Below are 13,577 nucleotides of genomic sequence, written 5' to 3'. Positions count from 1 at the left end.
ACTATGTAGTTGTCTCCTCTTTAATGGACCTTACTTTCTCTATGTGTAGACAAACTGACATAGTTGGGTAGCTTCGGGAAGGGAGGTGTTAGTCTGTTGCAATTAGCCAGGAGAGGAGATTAAGAAAACAGTGAAGGGTGGGTGAACTTTTTAGCTGAGGACATTCTTGTTCACTTGGATTTTAATTGCAGGCTCAATGAGCTGTCACTGGAGGGAATAGATCTTACGGAGGATGGACTTAGCTCAGGCCTCTTTGGAATGGAGAAGTGAACCTGGAGAAAGACAGTCAAATCTGTGTAGACATTAAAGTTCACTTGAACGTGCTCCAACCCTGAGCCACAGATAGGACAAATATGTAGCATTTCTTGAGGACAGAGAAGTGGTTTTATGATTCTCCAATAATGAATCACAGGGAACCGAGATGGCCAGTTGTCAAACTGAGACTTTGCTCTTTGGACGGTGTACCCACCAAGGGTATTGGCCTTTTATAAGTTTCCATTTCTCTTTAATACATGTCTGTTGATGAGGACGTGGGCACAAGTGTTTGACACCTTGTGGAGGCGACTTTGGGTACCTGCCTGGAAACACGGGCACAGTTGCGGTTGCGTCATACATCTTGCAGCCCATCCTGTTCCCCGGCTCCGTGATCAAGGCAGAGTGGTTCCTTGTTGACCTGTCCGTCTCCTCTGTGACATCATAACCCATGAAAAAACCGGAGCGTATTAACTTGGCTTTGTTAAAATCAAAGGAAAAAATCAAATATGGAGTCAGATTTGCCCTCTCCTATTTCAGTAGTGCCATGTAGAAGGCAGTTTGGGCAGCTTTTTGTAGTGTCCTGGAGGCTTTCTCTCTCAGCTTCTGGGCGCCTCTATTGAAAACCCTTCATAGCTGTCTGGCCTGCTCGAAAAGCACTCCACCTGTTTTGCCCTGAAGATGTGTTCTGTTTATAACTCATCTCTACTCCTTGGAAAACAACTCAATAAAAACTCAGATGGTTTTCCAGCAGCCATGGGCAGGGGTGAGGGATACCATATTATTACATCATAAAATAATAATAATAATAATAATTAATAATAATAATAATAATAATAAATAATAAAATAAGTCTTAAAACAGCACTGAGCACATTGGAGAGAGTCAATAAGTGCTTTCTGTCTTAAATCAAAAGTGATGTCTCAGTGATTCCATGGCTGCTGTATTTGCTAAGCTAGTTACTCCTTTGCTCCATTACACATATTTTTTTAACTGAAAAAGAAATACAAGCAAATGGTTAAAAAAAACTCAGAGTACAAAAATACACAAGTGAAAAAAGTTTTCCTTCATCCTCTCTTGTTTCAGCCCTCTCTGGAGATGCCACTGTTTACTATCCTTTGGATGCTTTTCCAGATATGCTTTGCACATTCCCACCTATGTATGTAAATTCCTTCAACGTTGTACTTATTTTTAACTTAAAGGGATTTAAATCCTCAAGTGGCTTCTACCTGGGTAATAGAACAGAACAAATCTGACTCCATATTAGATCTGTTCCTTTGACTTTAACCCTGTGTTCTGTCTCCTGGGCTTCATCTTACTTGTAAAACAATATTGCTTAGAGCCTTAAATATACAGGAGAGCCTATTCTGAAGGCTTTGACCTTTAAGGATATTTAACACTTTTTCATTCATTAAAAGATAACAAATTGCAGAATAGAAAATAACGTTTGTTTTGTTAGAGGTTTACAGGGATCTGACCCAGGCAGATAGCTGCAAGAACAAAGGATTCTAACAAGAGGGAATTACTACACCAAGAAGCTTGCAACAACCAAGCACGTAGGAAAGGAGCCTGAATTGTGACTTGGGGAGTTGGTTTTCCAGGACATTATTTTGCCATCTAGGTCTACAGAAACTTTCTATTCCATGCCTCAACACCTGGTCTCTCAACTTATTGGCCTGTCCTGCACTGAGGAGTATGAATTTGGACTCAGTAACACTCCTATCTACCTAGAAAGCTGGGCAATGGAGCTGAGTGTTACAGAAACAGGCCAGCCAAGAAACAAGCACCACTCGGATTGTTGGAGTACTCAAATGTATTATGCCGGCAGGCTCAGAGGGGCTTGTGTTTCGAAGTTCTGAGTACCTCCAAGACGTCCACATGAGGTTTTAAAGGCTTAATTACAAGTAAGGGGGTCTTAGCCAATAAGGCTCAAAGAACAAAAAGCAAGGAATCAGTACACTGGAACTTATCAACTTGTAATAAATCACGGTACTGACACTTGTTGAGCTTGGATTTATGTGTTAGCTTGTTAGCCCAATAAACTGACACTATACTTCAGATTTACGAGTTAGCCCAGCAGAATTTAGATCAGTAAACCGACACTTATCACACTTAGATTTGTGACTTAGCTTGTTAGCCCAGCTGGACTTTTCCTTCACATGAGGACAGCTCTCTCACACCCAGGGAAATAATATGAGCCCTTGATGTTTCCACTAGGGTGGGGTGTGGTTTACCTAGGAGGGATGGGGACTATGCACCAACACTCAGGCAGTCTGCTCTGTCTGGGGCTCTGATCTTGTACCACCCCGCTCCCCGCCAGTCCAACACCTGGGACAGTGGAGCTAAGGCTGAGATCGTGCCTGCCTGTTTACCGGCGTGTAAAAGGGAAAAATGTACTCTTCCCAAGGTAGTTCTGAGCGACAACACCTGCGGGTGCTTGCTTCCCAGAGCAACAGGAAACCCAGCTCCGCGTGGGGACATCGGGTGTGATACCCGTAGGGGTTTGGCAGAAGCATTGGATGGAGGGTTGGATTAGGGAGGTAAAACTTGAGCTGCGGGCCTTGAAGGGTTACAGAAGGGTACAGAGGCAGGTCTGCCGCCTCCTTCGGGGTGCTCCAGAGGTAAAACTTTTTCTCTCCATCTCTGCTACGACCCTCCCGTCTCCAGATCCCTCCCTTCTCTCTGCTCCTCCTGTCCATCTGTCTCCCTCCACTTTTCCCCTCCTCTCCACCCGCTCCCATCTTCTCCCTCCCTCACTGCCCCACCTTCTCTCACAGAACCCAGAGAGGATCGCTGGCCCTCCTGCGCATGCGCAGTCGGTACCAGCTGGTCAGCTTGTTGGAAGCTCCATCTTCGAGCTGGGGATCGGCCCAAAGTCTTCTCAGCTCTGTCTCCCGGTAGGCCTTTGGCTCCTGCCTGTGGCCGGGGCCTCTGGCTGTGGAAGTGCAAGGTGGGGGGATCTCAAGAATGGGTTCAGGCGGCTACGAGAGGGCGGTCCGCCTGTCACAGCCCCCCAGGGCGCCAGTCAGCGTGTGTTCAGCTGAATTTCTCCGGCCAGACCTCTGCCCGAGCCACCTGCCCCTGCACCCCGGCCACAGCTGCCCACGGCCAGGCGTGCCCCTGCCGCCTCTCACCCAGCCGGGCTCCCCTCAGTCCGCGGCTGGCGTCCCCTCCCCCTCTCCCGCCCGCGAGTCCTCTCCTCCCGGGCTTCCTCTCCTCTGCCGCCTGCCCGTCCCCACCAATGGGCGGGCTGTGTCCCGGGCGGGCGGGGTCTGCGGACCTGGACGGGGCAGCTGGGGCTGGGGCTGGCCTCCGAGCGGGGCTGCAGCCCGCGTTTCCACCCCCCACCCACTTTCCCTGCCCCGCGACCCCGGGGCTGCCCTGCTCTCCCTTTCCCGCTCCCTGAGGAACAGCTCAGCGGCGTGGGCGCTGCTCCCCGGGCTGAGAGCCTCCGGCTGTGACGCCCAGCTTCTACTGGTGGAGTCAGGAAAAGGGAGCATCAGTGCTGAGTGAGCTTCTGTCTCCTTCCTCAGTGTTTCTGCCCCAGGTAAGTACCTTGAACACTTTCAGGTGTTATGATGGCGGTGCTTGTTGATGTCGCGTGTTTTTATAGTGAGAGGGATTATAGTGGTGAAAGCAGGGCTTGGTTCAGTTAAAAATGAGCTGAAGGCATGAGGCTGTGTCATCCTGTTTCCTTCCCTCTCCCAGGGTGAAATGTGTGACCGTCGATTTTAAAAAGATAGTTACATTCCCTAAAGAGCCCAGCCCAGCTTGGGTGTGTTAACAGGAACAGCACCACCAGAGGCCTTGGATTCCTAGGGACATTGCAGTCCTAAAGAGCTCCTGGTACAGTTTGGTTTGTTTTGGTTTTTTGTTTTTCTTAAATTGTGGGGCAGACAAGTGGTATAAAGGGAAAAAAATTGTTAAGAATTATTTTTTCATATAAAAGCTTTATGTGATATTGTCCACACACCATGAATTCCATCCATTTAAATGATACAATTCAGCAGCTTTTAGCATATTCACAGTTGTGCAACCATTATTATTCCAGAACGTTTTCATCACATCAGAAAGAACAGTGGAAATAAATGACCTATCCACCTCTCCCCAGTGGTGGTTCTAAAGAAGTTTCTTGGCTGTTCCTGACCATAAATTAACTTGTTACATTCCAAGAAAAATCTGGTAGGAATTCTAATCAGAATTGCAATGAATCCGTCTATCAAAACTGGAAGAATTAATGTCTTTATGGCATAAACTTCTACCCATGAATATATCTGGGACCCTATCTTTTCATCTGTCCAGTGACTGGCCCATGGGAAGTCCTCACTACTTGTTGGGCTTGTGAATGATGAGATTCTATACATCATTAGTTGCAACTGTAGCCTTTCACAGAAAAGAAAATTAACCTCAGTGAAGCCAAGTGATTCTCTGATGGTCAGAAAGAGTGACAGCCAGTCCTGGAGTGATCCAGTGGACTTGGTGCTTGCAACCATAATTCTCCACCACCTACACCTAAGGGGATTTGTGAGTTCCTTCATTTTTTCTTAATGGTGTTGCTTTCATTTTTACTTATTTTTTTAAATTAATTTTATTGAAGTGTAGTCAATTTACAATGTTAGTTTCAGGTGTACAGCAGAGATTCAGTTATAAACATATGCATATGTATATACATATGTTTTAGATTGTATTTAGTACAACTCATTACAAGAAATTGAATATAGTTCCCTGTGCTATATAGTAGGTCCTTGTCATTTATTTTATATTTATTAATGTGTATCCGTTAATCCTCCCTTTCCTGCCTGCTAACCACAGTTTGCTTTCTATGTCCATGAGTCCATTTCTAGGAGCACTGTTTTTCCTAGTAATATATGCTCTTTGGCTGCTTTCAGTTTCAGTAATTCCATCTTATCTGTGGGCACTTTTCTTCTGGTGGCCTTTATGTGGTTTGAACACGTGGTAATAGAGATCTGTATTTGGGAGAACTCCTCGTGTAGTCCCTGGTACAAAGTGCCCACTGAGGTGATGCTTGAACTGGGAAAAAAGCACAGTAAATGTTGGAATTTCCACTATGGTTGAGAATTCCAGGTTTCTATAACCTGTTTAGCCCACCTTAATATTGGCTGCACCCATACTGGATAATTTGGTGGAATTTCATGTTATGGTGGTGTAGAGACAGGGCCTTTTATGCTCTTCTCTTTCTTTTTCTACCACTCATTCTCCTAGGCCTCCCAGATCCTCCCCCAGAAGTGACCAGGGCTGGCTTGGTGCTGCGCTGAGGCAATAATTGTTAATAAGGCCCTTTCCTCATCTCTACTGAGCCTCCGTTTCTTTCTCTGCACAATGAGGGCTTAGACTAGATAAGTGCTTTTCCGTTTCTTTTAAAGCCATGGTTCCTTTGAGGAACGGAAAATGGAAATCTCTCCTCTCAACACAACCCTTTAGATTTTGACACGTCCTCCAAGGAGTGACATAGCTCTTTGTGGAAAACTGAAGTCATTGTGATTCCAGGTGGCAAAGAAAAGACTCTTCAGAGATTTACTGCAGGGAGAGGGCAGGAAAGGGGCAGTATGTCACACTTTCTAGTGTGAGCACTGGAGCAGGGGCTTGGATTTAAATACGGTGTCTGACGTGGCCTCTCTCTAATCTTGTAGAATGTGATAAACTTCTCTACCTCAGTTTCTTGATGTGTCAAGTTGGGGTGATAATATTTTAAGGCTTTTGTGAAACATTGTACACATAAGCCATTTGTGTCTCGGTAGAAATAAGACCTGCTAGGGATTCAGGGATTTGTTTTAAAAAAAAATCTTGTCCATAGCCCTCTGTATGTATTTCGAAGTTCCTGGAAGGTGAGGGTGAGTCTAAATTCCATCGTGGGACAGGTGGCCCTTAGTTCTCTGTGCCCCAGATTACCCCCTCCTCCCCAGTCCTCTTCCTCAGTCCAGGATGAAGTTCCCTAGTAGATTTACACAGAGGTCTTGTGGAAATGGCTTTTCATTTTATTGTTTCACCAAGAAGGGCTGCCATCATGATATCTGAAGGCTATGCAATTGGGAGTTACTATTTAATAAAAAGAAAAAAATTACAAATAGAAAATTAGAACAAGGGTGGAGACAGGGGCTCTTGGAAGTGGGCAACATTAGCTTTGTTAACTTCAGGTGCTGTGGCCTGTTGCCACGAGGACCCATCCCCTTGCTCTGAAGTTGGAGGTACCAGTGGGTTCAGTGGGAATGTTATCTGAGTGTATCCCATGGGCTGGGCATTGTCCTGTTTGTACTGTGTGTTCCTTATTTGAGAGAGTGAGCTCACCTAACCTCAATAACCTCTTTAAAAAATTAGACTTTTTATTTTGAGATGTAATGTAGATTCCCATGTGGAAGTAAGAGATTATATGGAGAGGGCCTATGGACCCTTTGCCCAGTTTTCCTTAATGGTTCCATCTTGCAATGTTGGTGTACAATTCATTACTGACTCACTAACAATCTGAGGTTTGTGTTATTGCCCTCATTTCTATTCAAGATTAAACTGGGGCTTAGATAAGCACACAGGCCTGCCCAGGTCACCCACATGGTTAGTGTAGACTCGGGTGAAACGTGGGCTTGGGATTTCCAGGCCGTACTATTATGATGGTCTGTGGCAGGGAGCAGCATTCTCTTTGCTTGTTTATTCATTCATTCAACAAACATTTATTGAGTAAACTCTGTGGGTCAGATGCTTTCTTAGGGTTATCTGATTCTTCAGCAGTAATGAGAATCAGGTAAATTTTATTTTTTTTAATCTGAGAAAATTAGCTCTGAGAGGTTATAAACCCCACAAATGAAGTATAGCTCATAAAGGAGCGATAGTAAATTTGTACAGTCACCTCCTTTTATGCAGGTGGTACCCTATGCATTTTACATTTGCAAACTTGCGTAATCCAGATATATTCTTGTAAGGCAAGGATTTTTTTTTTAATTGAATTATAGTCAAGTTTACAATGTTGTGTCAATTGCAAGGTGTTATTCGACTTTTGAATTAAAAAATATTTTTTCAGGAGGGTAATTAGGTGTATTTATTTGTTTCATTTTTTAAAATGAGGTACTGGGGTTTGAACCCAGGACCTCGTACATGCTAAGCACGTGCTCTACCACTTAAATGTACCCTCCTCCCCAAGGCAAATTTTCTTATCTATTATTATGAAGCTTAGGGATTCAAATAAATTGGATAGAATTCTAGATCTTTTCATCCTACTCTAGTCCTTTTCTCTACCTTCTGCTGAAGGGGGTTGGGGAAAGCAGTTCCTTTGTTCATTTCTTTATTCAGCATTATTGAGCAGTGACTTTGCATCAGGGCCTGGCTAGATGCTTGGAAACAGAAAATAAGAAATGACCCTTCTCTGCAGGGGCAGGAAGCCTAGGCCAAAAGCTGGGTAATGTGATCCGATCTACGGTAGCCATGTGCAGACTCTGAGGACAAACTGTATCCCCGGATTTACTTTGGCTTCCCTTGCCTTCTGGCTGGTACACACCAGGTAACCGCAACCCAGTGAGGCCCGCAACCCACAGCACAGTATGTACCTCAATCTCCTCTCCCCTCTCGGCAGGGCCTGCAACATGAGCATCCCTGACTACGTGCAGTGTGCTGAGGACCACCAGACTCTTCCCGTTGTGGTCCAACCCATGGGGATCATTTCAGAGGAGAATTTCTTTTGCATCTATAAACGAATCTTCTTGGTGAGCCGTATCAGCCCGTGCGGCTCCCAGTGGGCACTCTGTATTCACTACAGACACCACTATGCGCCCAAGAATGGGTGGAGCGGCTTCCACACCCACAGCAAGTTCGTGGGCCCTGTCACCATTACCGACTGTCTATCGGCCAAGGCCTTTGAGAAGCTGCAAGTGCAGAGGAGCTGTATGGCACCACGCTTAAAGACTCTCAGCTATTTGTCTTTGTGCTGCATGGGGAGGTAACCGAGCAGCCACGCACCGACTTGTCCTTCAAACTACGAGGACTGCAGGGTGGTGGAGAAGAGGATCGAGGATTCACTGAGTCACTCTTCATCTTTCCCAAGTCCAAGTGGCTGGATGGGGGACCCAAGAAGTCTGGGGACAAGATCCCCCTCCTCTGCATCCCGTTTGAGAAGGAGGACTGCATGGGACTGGACACAGACAGCATGTAATTTTACCTGGAGGCCAGTCCACCCTGGCTGTGTGCCGGATTGCTTCCCTACATTCAGAAAGGTATCAGCAAGAAAGAGGGCTTTCTTGTAGCCAAGGAGGGAGGGAGGTGAAGCCCGCCAGTTTACAGACATTTCAAAGTGAATCCCCCTTTGTTTCAGAGAGATCCTTTTAGGGTTAGTGTGGACACTTACTCCCCCTTTTCAGCCAGGTCCATGGTGGGACACATGGAGTTGCTGTCCAATAGGTTAGCCACAGCCACTGATGCTAGGAGCGCTGGGGAGGAGGCTGGTCTGAGCTGAGATGTGCTGTAGGTCAAATGCTCATCAGACGCTGAGGCTTGTCTAGTAAAAGTATGTAAACTCTCTTGTCACTTCCTATATTGATTACATGTCAAAATGGTAGTGTTTTACATACAGTAGATTAAGTAAGATCTGTTCTTAAAATCAGTTTCTAGTATTTTTTTTTTTGTTGGTTTGTTTCTTTGTTTAATTTTAAACGTGGCAACTGGGAAACTTCATTTACACGGTCTCATTTCATTTCTGTTGGGCAGCCTGTCCTGAGACAGTCTCATCCCTTTGCATATAGATGAGATGCTGAATCCCGAGAGACAGAACGGTGTGCTGGTTGAGCTGAGGCTGGAGCCGGTGTCTCCTGACTCCCAGGCCCAGCACCTGTTCGGCTCAGGCCCTCTCTTCCTGCCTGACAGCCAGCATGCCAAGTTAGGACATCAGAAACACCGCCAGAGGCTTCCGAATGAACCCCTTATGCAGGGAAAGATTTATCATGGAGTATGGGACAGAGCAGGGAAATGTTCATCATCACTTTGTCCCTGTGATTAAGTCAACAGCCCCACTTTGCCTCGGAAATACAGACGAGCTCTTCTGGGCTGCCTACCCCCCCCACATTCTGCTCTGTTTCCCCGTGTATCTATCGTGCTGTTCCTCGGGCAGAAGAGGGTGAGATGCCTTTGCCGAGAGGTGGTCCCCCTTTGCTGGGGAGAGTGACGGAAGCTGTGTCCCCCCGGCCTATGGCCTCGGGCCTTAAGTCTGGAGAGCGCTCATGGCTGCCCCACCTGTGACGGTCGGAGGACCTGGCACATGCTGCCGTGCCCGCTGTGGAGGCGGTGCTCTGTGATTCTTGAACATACCTAAGATCAGATCCTACTTTCTGGTTGTTGGTAAGTTGGAGGAGAAGATGCTAGAGAATTGATAAAAAGAATGTCCAGACCAGCCCTGTGAGTGAGAGGCACAAGGTACCCGATTCCCACCTGTGAGAGCCCACCTAGCGGGCTCTGGATGAATTTTCTGTTCCTCCCGGACATCCCTCTATGGCTTAAGGAAGGGGCAAGGCATGTCGTGGCCATGATCTGTACTTGTCCTCACAGGGCCCTGTATTCTACATGCCCGCAGTCCCCTTCTGCTTCTTGGAAATGAGCTGGCATGTTTAGGAGCCTGGGCACTGCTGACGGCATTGCTGCCAGCACTGTGCTACACCGAGGCTGGCTCCGTTCACTTCTCATGTCACCTCCTGCTGAGGCCCCAGGCATCAGTCAAGGTAGGTGCAACGGTACAACGTAAGCAGCGACCATCTTCTCCCCCTGGACAGGCTGGTGGGTGAGCAATGGAAGCCTGGAGCCCTGCCCCAGCCCCCAGGCCAGTGCCTCTTCTTTTGTCATAGGAGGCACTGGTGACATTTTTGCTCAGCAACTGCTTTGCTGTGAGTCTGCAGACCCACCAGAGTATGCCAGCTTGTTTTTGTTTTTGGAAGTCTGCCCTTGGGATTTGGCAGAGTAGCTGGATGTGTGCTTAGCCCATAGTGGTTGACATTGTCACCACAGTTTACCCAGAACCTCGTGTACCAGGCATGGCTCTCAGCATCAAATACGGCAGCACATTAAACCTCGCTCCTTGTGGGTCTGTCTGTTCTGGTTCCATAAGAGCTCAGCCAGCTTCTTAAAGTCAGTGAGATAACGCGACCAGTGAGTTCGGGTCAAGCACGTTCTCCTCCAGTCACTTTTACTCCATTGTTGCTTTTACTAGTCCACAGTCATTAATTTTTTAAACAATTCTTTGGTGCAGGAGCAGAGCCTAATTCTCTCCTGCTACTCTTGGTGGAAGTGAGTAAAACTGTCCAGCCTGAAATGTGACCACATTTTGTAGCTCAAAAGCTGCCTAGACGCATGTAGGTGGAGTTTTGGTTTGGGTCGCTGACCACGTTGGGGTCCCCCGGCAGCGCCGCTCCCCTCAGGCTCCTGCCTTCCCTGGATCAGGAGGTGAGGGTGGGTCTCAACGTTCCCACGTCCCTGGCCTCACACACTCACGTAAATTCTTGTACATGCTGTAAGAATCGTTTTTGTTCTTGTGTGTTTCTAATTTTCTCTTGTTCCTCTTTTCCTTTTTCTTTATTACTTTTTCTCTTGTACTGCCACGTTAGCATCTTGTTGCGTCTGAAAATGTGGGCTGTTCACACCCTGCATTGGAAATAGCCAGATTGCCCTCCGTACTGTCTCCATCTCTTTAAAAAGCAAAAACTTAGCGGCTGCCTTGATCCATGTATTACTCTAGTCATCGTTTTATTTTCTTGTTTTTTGGAATTTTTGCTGTGTTAGCCCATCTCCCACTGGAGTTCGATACCTGTTAAAATCCTTGCTTTGAGGAACCTGTTTGGTCCTTCTTATATTTGGTGATAAATGCGCCCTTATTAAATTTGAGTGTTTTGAAGAAGTGAGATGCGAATTGATTTAGGCGGTTGCTGAGGTATTCTTTTCATGGAGTATTTAAACTTGTAAAGTCAAATTCTGCAGGATCTTGCTCGATTCCTGCTTTTGCACAAACGTGATCGGCACGCGGTTCCTGGCTGTCGCTGTGTGATGTGCGTGACGGCGATTCCTGGCCGGCGGTCACTGGTGAAGAAGTGGCCGACTCGGGGGTGAGCAGCTGCAGGGGACGCTGTTGGTGGAAGCAGTCATCGTTTGGTTATTTAATTTTTTTTTTTTGCATTCAACTTCCCCGTGCCATTTAATTTACTTTGCCTTCATAAACGGGCAGAATTGGGTCTAAAATCCATGCCACTCTTTAGTTCCCTGGTTCTCCTGAGTATCAGGACAACATGGCCTTCTTCTAAGTAGCTGGCTCACCTGGATCTGTTGGACACAGGGACCGCTAAAGGGGACCGTAGCTTCCTCTCTGCTTCAGCCAGTGGGCATTCAGAGCCGGGTCTGTGGTTTGCCTCAGCAGCCGTGCAGGCCTCCCTGCCCCGGCCTTTACTTTTAACCCATGTTGGCAGTAAGTAGCTGACTCCGTGTCTGTTGCAGCTGACGTCCGCCACTGTCGGCCTTGTTGTTAGTTTGCGGTAGTGATTCTCCAACACCCCAGTCAGCCGTGAAGGAAGATGATTTGGCCGACCTTGGACCTTGGATTCTCACTCCTACCCTGTTTCATCTCATCCGGGGGAAGGGTTTGGCCACAACCATCATGCTGTCCATGAGGCCTCGTTTCTCCTTTCATGCTCTGGTCCAAATGTGGAAACTTCATTTTTCACTGAATTTGTCTCGCTTGAGACAGGTCAGAATATCTGAATGAGTCCATCACTTTCTGTGTGGGGAACAAAACAGATGTAAGTGTCGCAAGTAGATGGAGTCCAGGCTGTCCGGGTTGGCAAATGCAGGCTGGGATCTGCGATGGCTGGGCTGTGCCCCTGACACAGGCCTTTCCCATGGCTCCCGAGAGCCCAGGGGTCGGATTGAGAACAGCCTTTCCTGGGATCCTCCATCCTCATCTGCTCACTGGCAAGTGTGTCTGCTAATTAGGAGCTCCCCTAGACCTCGGGCCCTTCAAAGCTCAGACCACTGGAGAACCTTGAGTCCCTTCACCTGGGCCTCCTTTGTGAGAATCCAGTGCATTCTGAGGTGACCCGTGCCAGGAGATGCCTCCCCCTCCAGGGAGCACCCTACGGAGGATTGTGACTCACTGCACCATGCTGTGAGCTTGTGGGGTTCCGGCCATGGTCCCTGCAGAACCAGACTTGAGATGGGCTTAGCGACGGAAATAATAGGGCTGATTCCAGGGCAGGGCTGTGGTGAGGGAACAGGGGAAATTGAATGTGACCTCAAACACATAGATGTGTGCTGGGGCTGTTACTAAAATGTGGAGCCTGGGAGGTACCTGCCAGGAATCGAATTCCAGAGTAAATGGTGGACATTTGGCATTTTTAAGATGCCATTTCTCATTCAAGTTAGGACTTCAAATAGGCACTTTTGTCTATGAGACTTGGGCTCAGGTGAAGGAGCCGGACTAGAGATAAACGTTGGGAATCGTCATTCTTAGCTGGTGTTCTCAGCCTTGCATGTGAATTAGATCATCTCGAGAGGTGCAGACTTAGGCTGCGGGTGGCAGGGCGGTGCCTGTGTTGGAGGAAAGCCCAGACCATGAAGCTTTGGTGTGTCAGTCAGCGGCTTTTGCGATATTCAGACTAATGCCATTTATCTTTAAGGGGCCAGGAGTCGGCAGGGCCAGCCAGGAAGAAATCTGAAGGGAGGGTCGTGGCCACGTGTGTGTCTTGGGAAGATACAGAGGCTGCAGGGTCTGAGAGGGTAGACTTCTTAGAAGCTGGAGTTGGAGTGGGGAGTGGGGAATAGGGAGAAGGTAGTCACACTCACCTGTCAGAGAGGGGGGAGTACTTGGGAGTCCCCATCCTACCGGACTCGCTTTCCCATGAACAGAAGGCAATCATACAGAGTATCTGAGGTGAGAAGGGATGGGCGCTCGCAGGGGAGCCAACCTAGAGAATGGTGCTTGGAAAGTTCTGGAATAGTCTCCCTGAAAATGAGAGATAAAAACACCCAGGATCTTAAGAACATTGATAGTGACTGGGGAAGAGGCAGTTTTTCTGGCCTCCTAAGGGTAAGGCATGTATCCGGGGATACACAGAAGATACGGGCAGTCTGTTTGGGGGGCTTGACTCTTACCATGGGGAACAGTGCAAGTTTAAAGGGGGAGAAGGGCAGTGGAGGGAAACTAGCCAGGCCCCGTGTCAGGTACCAGGCTGCCGCCCTACTTGTGTGTTGCATTCACATCCATGCCTCCCAGGTGTGCGTTGGCAGCCCCGTTTTGCAGTTTGGGAAGCCTTCTCAGAGGGGTTAAGGAATTGGTCCGTTTAGTGGCTAGTAAA

General features: G+C 47.6%; 1 protein-coding gene across 1 annotated transcript in view; it reads left to right on the top strand.

Annotated features, from left to right (window-relative positions):
- The window catches only part of LOC140694645 (trafficking protein particle complex subunit 9-like), a 29,930-nt gene extending 21,461 nt beyond the window's left edge, over positions 1–8,469 (top strand). The window contains exon 2 of the mRNA XM_072957806.1: positions 7,832–8,469. Coding sequence (XP_072813907.1) covers positions 7,832–8,198 — 367 coding nt within the window. The 3' untranslated portion in view covers positions 8,199–8,469. The remainder of the gene's footprint in view (positions 1–7,831) is intronic.
- The last annotated feature ends 5,108 nt before the right edge of the window (positions 8,470–13,577 follow it).

Source organism: Vicugna pacos, unplaced genomic scaffold (assembly GCF_048564905.1).
Source record: "Vicugna pacos unplaced genomic scaffold, VicPac4 scaffold_77, whole genome shotgun sequence".
NCBI lineage: Eukaryota > Metazoa > Chordata > Mammalia > Artiodactyla > Camelidae > Vicugna > Vicugna pacos.
Note: the sequence above shows the minus strand (reverse complement) of the source record. Positions and strands in the feature narration are given on the sequence as shown.